Source organism: Debaryomyces fabryi (assembly GCF_001447935.2).
Source record: "Debaryomyces fabryi strain CBS 789 chromosome Unknown contig00260, whole genome shotgun sequence".
Taxonomy (NCBI): domain Eukaryota; kingdom Fungi; phylum Ascomycota; class Pichiomycetes; order Serinales; family Debaryomycetaceae; genus Debaryomyces; species Debaryomyces fabryi.
The window spans coordinates 1-7997 of record NW_015385686.1 but is presented as its reverse complement, the minus strand read 5'-3'; the positions used below and the strand labels follow the sequence as shown (position 1 = coordinate 7997).

At 35.2% G+C, this 7997-nt stretch overlaps 6 protein-coding genes across 6 annotated transcripts; 4 read left to right on the top strand and 2 right to left on the bottom strand.

Moving 5' to 3' along the window:
* Nucleotides 1–466: 466 nt before the first annotated feature.
* On the top strand, nt 467–898 carry AC631_05712 (uncharacterized protein; the record flags this gene model as incomplete). Its single annotated transcript, XM_015614541.1, has 2 exons — nt 467–520; nt 704–898. 2 exons carry the CDS (start codon nt 467–469, stop codon nt 896–898), a joined length of 249 nt encoding a protein of 82 aa, XP_015464636.1.
* A 556-nt stretch (nt 899–1454) lies between these two features.
* On the top strand, nt 1455–2534 carry AC631_05711 (U2-type spliceosomal complex subunit; the record flags this gene model as incomplete). Its single annotated transcript, XM_015614540.1, has 1 exon — nt 1455–2534. One exon carries the CDS (start codon nt 1455–1457, stop codon nt 2532–2534), a length of 1080 nt encoding a protein of 359 aa, XP_015464635.1.
* A 215-nt stretch (nt 2535–2749) lies between these two features.
* AC631_05710 (chromatin DNA-binding HSP70/DnaK family ATPase) lies at nt 2750–3871 on the bottom strand (the record flags this gene model as incomplete). The annotated part of the gene is made up of 1 exon (XM_015614539.1): nt 2750–3871. One exon carries the CDS (start codon nt 3869–3871, stop codon nt 2750–2752), a length of 1122 nt encoding a protein of 373 aa, XP_015464634.1.
* Nucleotides 3872–4033: 162 nt separating this feature from the next.
* Nucleotides 4034–4927, top strand: SPC34 (Spc34p; the record flags this gene model as incomplete). Its single annotated transcript, XM_015614538.1, has 1 exon — nt 4034–4927. The coding sequence occupies one exon, from the start codon at nt 4034–4036 to the stop codon at nt 4925–4927; it is 894 nt and encodes a 297-aa protein (XP_015464633.1).
* Nucleotides 4928–6191: 1264 nt separating this feature from the next.
* On the top strand, nt 6192–6662 carry RPL24A (60S ribosomal protein eL24; the record flags this gene model as incomplete). The annotated part of the gene is made up of 1 exon (XM_015614537.1): nt 6192–6662. The coding sequence occupies one exon, from the start codon at nt 6192–6194 to the stop codon at nt 6660–6662; it is 471 nt and encodes a 156-aa protein (XP_015464632.1).
* Nucleotides 6663–6815: 153 nt separating this feature from the next.
* Nucleotides 6816–7889, bottom strand: FGR10 (Fgr10p; the record flags this gene model as incomplete). The annotated part of the gene is made up of 1 exon (XM_015614536.1): nt 6816–7889. The coding sequence occupies one exon, from the start codon at nt 7887–7889 to the stop codon at nt 6816–6818; it is 1074 nt and encodes a 357-aa protein (XP_015464631.1).
* Between the last annotated feature and the right edge of the window lie 108 nt (nt 7890–7997).

Genomic DNA, 7997 nt, shown 5'->3' with positions numbered 1-7997 from the left:
TACATTTAAATGTTAAAGGCTTCCCAAACATACATCACTTCAATTTCGAATTGGATTGATATACACATGCATACATATGTGTATTATCTACCAAGTACCCATAGTAGTTATATGTCTATCGTGTCAGGCGATTTTATTATATATGGGCTTCTGTATGGCAACAATATTATACTTGTGTAGTTTTGTGTAATTTATTCGAAGCTCGTTAAATCTCGTCCAACCAATTCATTCATAAATTTCAAGCTAAGTCTAAAGATAATTGCCTTGTTGCTAAATTCAACATCACTATTATATATATCTTATTCCAAAGTAAAGTATGTAATTGGATTAGTGAAGCGTTTATTGAGGGTTGTTGAGAGGTTATGTGGTTTTAGTAACCCATTTGATATTAAAAATGCTAAACTCTCGCAAGGTTTTCCAGACCGGTAATGAAGAATGATAAATACTAACGAATGCCTTTAGAAAGATGTCTACTGAACAAAAAGTTGCAGCCCCATCTCAAAGTTTATTAAATAATAAAGTAAGTAATATTTCATTCTTTTGTTAGATAAATCCAAGGAGACGTATTGGAACAAAGCAATTACCAGATTAACACCCTAAGGCTAGTATGGGGAATTTAATGGGGGTTTTTGAAAGGCGTTGTACATGGCGTATTTAGCATCAAAGTTTAATTTGATAGTTTCAATTACTAACATGTTTTTAGTGGGATGTTGTTTTATCAAACACTTTAATCAAGACCGGTTTAGGTTTTGGTGGTGGTGTTTTAGCGTCAATCTTATTATTTAAGAGAAGATCTTTCCCAGTCTGGTTAGGGATTGGTTTTGGTTTAGGTAGAGGTTACTCTGAAGGTGATGCTATTTTCAGATCTAACCACGGCTTAAGAACCGTTAAGGCTTGAATTTCTCCGCATAGACGACTAAATTATTCATTGGGTATATCCTCATCGACTCAGCCCTAACCTGAAAGGTATTCTGGGGTTTATTTTATTGTCGGATTGTAAAGTATAATTGTTAGAGATTAGTAGATGTGGATGAAAGAAAAAAGATGAGGCTATCTTAAGTTATACGTTGTAATGTCCTCATAACCTTTTATTATATTGTTTTTGTTCTTGTTTTCCTTGCCAACTATTATCCTTGGTAATGGTTTGGTTTATTTTATTATATTCATAATCATATGAAAATAGACGTTAAAAAATTGAGATGCATGGTCTTTTTTTATTATTCATTTATCATTCTGTTATTAAACATCTCTAGAAATAGTTAATAAAATATTCTTAGAATGTTACTTTCTACATGGTGATTAAGTGACCACGGTAAGCCACTTGATTTATGTAACTAACTTCGTCTCTAGTCTATGCTCCACATCAAACCTAAATTGGTTGTGTATATAAAGAGATGTATATATATTAATTAATGTATAAAATGAAGTCGTAAAAGAATAACCTTATAGAAATAATGTCTAATGAAATTGATAGCATAGTCAACGGTGATATAGATCTTTACGAATTTCTAGAGATAGACCCAACATTTGAAGAAAGTGAAATTAAACGTCAATACAGACGAAAGGCTTTACAATACCATCCTGATAAAAATCCTAGTGAAGATGCTGCTAAGAAGTTCCACTTTCTATCACAAGTATATGAAATATTATCCAATGACAAATTAAGATACAATTATGATAGGATACGGCAACTCAAAATTAACAAAATAGAGAGACTGAATAAATTATCTGAACAAACTAGAGCCTTCAAAGAAGAGTTGGAAAAGGCTGAAAAAGAATACAAATTTAATAATTCCAATGTATTTGATAATACAAATAAGGAATTTGTTCAAAGAAAAATATGGGAAAATAATTTAGAAAGGTTAAAAGAAGAAGGTTTAAAAAAGCGTAGAGTTCATGAAAAGGAAATAATTGAGCAGTCTGCTTCAGGTATTCAACAGACCAAGAGATATATATCTTTTCATGATCTACCGCTTAAATTAGAGAAAATATCTATCTTGAGGACCCTAGATGAAGATTGCATTGATTCCAAAGGCAATCAAATGACAAAAACCATTGTCAGATGGAAGCATAAGCCAGAACTAAAAGAGTTGATAACACCGGATATATTGCAAGATATGATGATAATATTTGGTCCAATAAAAAACACAAAAATAATTCCAAATACTAAAAATTCCAGATACGACTCAGGAATAGTGGAATTTGAAAACTCTAAGAGTGCTGAGAAGGCTGTTAATCATGACTACAAGAAAAGTGCCACTCTCTGGGATGGAACGAAAGTCAGAAAGTTGGCTAGTTTATTGAGAGAATGCAAGTATGATACCCCTACGGTGCCTCCTGGTGATACAGAAATGGATTCAATTAGTCTGGATGAAACTCAAAAGATTAGGAGATTGATTGCTAAGCTGAACAAGATGACAAACTTTAACCCTCCTTCAAAATATGCCATTCAGAATGTTTCTTTAAAGTCTGACACATATATGGATCAGATTTTGAATAACTTTGTTTTAAAAGAAGCTAGAAATGAAGTCTAATGATTGTAAAATCCGTATCTGACTCAAATATAATAGACTTTTGTATAGTTGAGTCTTCTAAAAATTTGCATTTATATACGGCAAATATAGTGTTTTAAATACTATATAGCTAATTCAGATCGATGTAATATATTGATCAACCTGTATTAACCTTGCCACTATTTGAAAACCTACATTTATAATCTCTTAATTGAAAATCTCTTAATAGTATTAATTTAATCATCCCTCCATTTAACGAAGACTTCATCAGTTCTAAATCTCTGAGTACAGACAGTGTTCCATAATTCATTAGTTTGTCCCATTCTATAACCTAACAAACCAGCATGGGCAATCATGATACCATTATCAATACAAAATCTCTCATCAGTTGCAAAAATTGACCCATTTTTCCTATCGTTAACCATTAGTTCCATCATTTCTTGTAATCTTTCATTGGAACCGACACCTCCAACTATCAATACTTGATTACTTTGTACATGAGCCATAGCTCTCTCAGTTATTTCTACAAGCATGGAAAATAATGTTTCTTGAAGCGAAAAGCAAAGGTCTTCAGGTGTAATTAGCTCTCCTGTTTCTTCATCGATTAACTTTTTGTTTTTATTCTCGGCAAATAAATCCTTTGCTAATGAATCAACATGAGCTAAAATACCAGACATCGATAAGTCCATTCCTTTAACAGTATACGGCAATGGTACTAAATGCTTACCTTTCTTTGCCATTTGTTCAATATTATACCCTGGCGCGGGCTCATTAGGGATTCTTAAGGTTCGAGCAAAACGATCTAGACAATTTCCTATAGCAATATCTAATGTTTCTCCAAAGATTCTATATCTTTGTCTAGAATATGCAATGACTTGAGTATTTCCTCCACTCACATACAATACAACTGGATTATCAGCTCCAGTTATTTCTCTTCCCATTTCAATATGACCAACACAATGGTTAACACCTACTAATGGCAAATTCCATAATTGCGATAATGTCCTTGCCGCTATAACTACACTCTGCAAGGGTGCACCCATACCCGGGCCTTGAGTAAAACAAATACAATCAAGGTCACTACCTTTAACCTTAGCTTCAATCAATGCCTTTTTAATTATACGAACAGCCCAATTTCTATGATGACGTGCTGTATCTCGTGGTAAAAATCCTTCTCCGGGAGGGGTTATATAAGTATCTCTGACATTGGATAATATTTCAGCTCTATTATCTAACGAAAGATGTCCTAAGTTGTGTTTTATAACACCAACACCTAGCTTATTGGCGGAACCTTCAAGACCCAATGCAAGATAGTAATCTTTACCAGGTTTAGCATATTGGTCTAAATCAACCGTCATTATTAGCACTCTTAAGACGACTAGTTACCTAATATCTAAAACAGCTTTTCTGATTTTATTGATGAGTATATTATGTTTTATATACAGGAATATGATAATCGCTTTAAAGAGAGAGATATAAACAAACACCAGAACATAAAAACAAACGGGACATTCAATAACATGCCATCGTTAAGTTACTTTCTAGACAGGACAAAACAACTGTGTGAATCCATACTGTCGTTGAAATTTCAATCTCCTGGAATTTTTACAAATTCATTCATAAAAGAACCCTCAATTACAAGCTTATTAAAAGATGCAGAGGAACATGAGCAGGCACTCTATAAGATAAACAAACCTACGGGATATAATAACCTATCTAAATCATTGATTTCAAATAATAGTAACGATAAAGAAAAGGAATCGACGCGGATGCAACTTGAGATGAAGCCAGAAAGAATCGATGGTAAATCGTACTATGTTGATTATAGCTTTAATGATTTTACAAACCTCAATGTGAACAACAAGCAAGCGCCCTCTGAACAAGTCAAGAGAACAGCTGTCAGAATACCAGAGATAGTAAAAGAGTCAGTCGAAACCTTCCATGAAAACAACGATGTACCGAATTCACCAGAGAAGATCATCAATGTAAACTTGATACCTGAGTCTATAATTCATTCAGACAACATTAACGACATATGCGAGACGATATTGGGTTTGATTAGACGGTATCCAAATTTGCTTCAAGAAAAGAAGACGAGTCCCGACGCAACTTTGCTAAGCAATATCGTCGAATACCATAAAGAATACAACACTCTTATCAACGAAATCAATGAGTTAGAGGAAGTGGTGGCCGAACAAAAGGACCAATTGAACTTCTACAACATCAACTTGAGCGAGCGAAGCCCAATCGATAGAAGCCCAACTCGAGGCAATAAGAGATCGCATGAAGAATCGTCCGACATCACTGAGAACTCTGACGACAATATTGATATCGACGAGCTCATCGCTCAGGAAGAGAGAGAAATACAAGAGTTGGAGGACCAATTGACTAAGCGTCAGAAGATAAGCATATGAAAGGGCAGAAGTATACATTTCGTTGTTGTATAGTATAAGTTAGCATAATATAGGCTCTACGGTCTAATAATTGAAATCCGTCTATTAATATACAAATTAACGAGAAACCTAATTAAAATTAGTTGATGGAAGACAAGATGTCAGAGTCACCAGCATCTAAGATAGCTAAAGTACCGACTCTGAATAACTTACCACAAACGGTACCTAATTCGTTGTTACCACCTTGGAAGTAGTAGACTTGGGTCTTAGACAACATAGCGTAGTATTCCAATTCAGACTTTCTTAAGACTGGGGTGTTACCAGCAATGATGATTAACTTAGCCTTACCAGTTCTTAAAGACTTGACGGCGGACTTGTATCCTAAGGTGTACTTACCAGACTTGATAACTAAACCTAATTTAGAGTTAATGTTGTCGCTGCTCTTTGATTTTGGGGCCTATTAACTGTTAGTATATTGCTCTATGCTGTGCTTCGGTCCACAATTCGCAATTTATAAATAATGACCTGCCAAATACGCCGCTTCTGCTTCTGACTTCCAACTACTCGAGTCTAACATAATGCCTTCGACTTGTTTCGTCTAGCCCTCTCCCAGTGCTCTCTATTTGACATTCATCTATTCATCTGTAAATAAGATACTGACCATCTCTGCGTTTCTATATAATTATACACTCCGGTCTTGAGGTGATTAGATGATTTCTTCTCTTTATGAAAGAATACAACTGAAAATTTATTTAATTATGTCCGATGCTCACCAGACGACAGGTGAGAAGTGAAAAATTTGCGATTGTGACCAAACCGAAAAGAGCAGTCACAAAGGTCACATGATATTAACTTTGGATATCCCCGTTATGGGAAATCGTCGTGTATACTCCAAATCCTCGGGTATTAGCACCAGGTCGTTAGTGAGGGCTCACCCGAGAGAAGTGACACAAAGCTCATAGTTAAGGCTCAGGACTGGACGGTTTTTGTGTAACCGAAACCCGAGTTGGGCGAGAGGTGAAAAATTGCGACTAACACTGGGACATAATTGAAAAGTTAGTAATAAATTTTTATTTACTATCAAGGATTGTTAAAGCAACGATTAATAGGTATGTTATAGATGATATAACCGGTACATATGACGAGAGAATTATGATGAGATAGCACAGACAAGAAGAGGATATGAAATATGATGAGCCCATACTGTCCATGTTGTCAATGTACTCCCGTTTATACTGGTGGACGAAAAAGTTTTTGAACTGCGTACTAACTAGAATAGTTTATAATGAAGGTTGAACTTGACTCATTTTCCGGTACTAAGATCTACCCAGGTAGAGGTACTTTATTCGTTAGAGGAGACTCTAAGATTTTCAGATTCCAATCATCTAAGTCTGCTTCTTTATTCCACCAAAGAAAGAACCCAAGAAGAGTCTCATGGACTGTTTTATACAGAAGACAACACAAGAAAGGTATTTCTGAAGAAACCACTAAGAGAAGAACCAGAAAGACTGTCAAGAACCAAAGAGCTATTGTCGGTGCTTCTTTAGAATTGATTAAAGAAAGAAGATCCCAAAAGCCAACTGACAGAAAGGCTGCCAGAGACCTTAAGTTAGCTAAGGACAAGGAAGCTAAGAAGGTTCAAAAGGCTGCTAGAAAGGCTGAAAAGGCCAAGTCTGCTGCTTCTGGTGCTCAATCCAAATTCTCTAAGCAACAACAAAAGGGTGCTTTCCAAAAAGTCCACGCCACTTCCCGTTAAGTTTGAGTAAGTTAAAATATGATGTTAACGCAAATTAGATTAACAATTGATGTATTTTTAATATAAATATATGTAAGCTTTTTCGAAAGTTTGGTGGTTCTTTTTTATATCGCTTCCTTTTTAATGTATGTTTTTATTGTAACTATGCGTGTATTAGATTTTAAACTCACCCCTGACAAACACATGGCCTACTTTGTCACTATCTAATCTACTTAGAATTACTTCCGGCTTGTTATTATGTGACCTGAATCCAAAATAGAACGATTCAGTGCTATGACAGTAAACCAAGCGTTTAACACCGCTATTTAGGTCATGTATTATACAAATAGCTCCGATGTATATCATTTTATTATTGTAGTCATCCACGGCCGTCAAGGGTAAGTCCGTGCTGGCTTGCAAAATGATATTGACCAATAGTTCACAATAATCTTCACTGAAGTCATTAATCATATTATTTACTATTCGGTCTGCGGCATCCATCATTATTATATCCTCTCCGTTTCCACTACACATGCAACTTACTGATATCCCATTCTTTGTATGATGTCCTATAGCGGCTCCAAGAACACCTGCACACCCTATTCTACCTGGAAATTTAAAGAAGTTACCTCCTGATGAAGTTGCGATTTCTGTGTTTGTATTTCCTATATGTATGATGCCTATCGTGTCCTGTATTTCATTTCTTATGCGATTTAGCTCGTTTGATGTCTGATTATAGTCACTCATCAATGTGTGCTTATATGTATCGTAGATCCTCTGCGACTTAGTTGATACCAACGTCTCCTTGTCCACATCCTCATTGTTATTGGTAAGTTCATCCAATAGCTTCTTCTGACAATGATCAAATATCAAGGGTCTAGCAAGACCAAAAGATTTAAATCCTGTAGAATATAACGTATTCAATTGCTTGAAGCATTTCAAGGTTTCTGTTATCGGGTATTTATTGACTATGTTATACATAACTCCCATACTAGTATATTTATCTTCCCTGTTGTAAGATATAAAGCTAGCATCACATTGAACTTCCCCAATCAAATTTAGCGACGACCCATATCCAGTATTAGTCAAAACTGATCTTTCTAATTTCTTACTGACTTCTGCCAACACCGTTTTCGAATCATTAACTTGCAAAGCCTTTCTAATCAATTGCTTGTATTTGTCATTTTTCTGTAAAGAGTGACTTCCAGCTCCTATGTGCACAATTACTAAACTATTTGACCCTTCCATAAATAATGGATGTTCGATGTCTATTTTCAAGCATGGTAATCTTGAAAGTTTGGAACCTACGCAGACAAAAAGAAAAAAAAAGAAAATGGTCCCTAGCAGGATCGAACT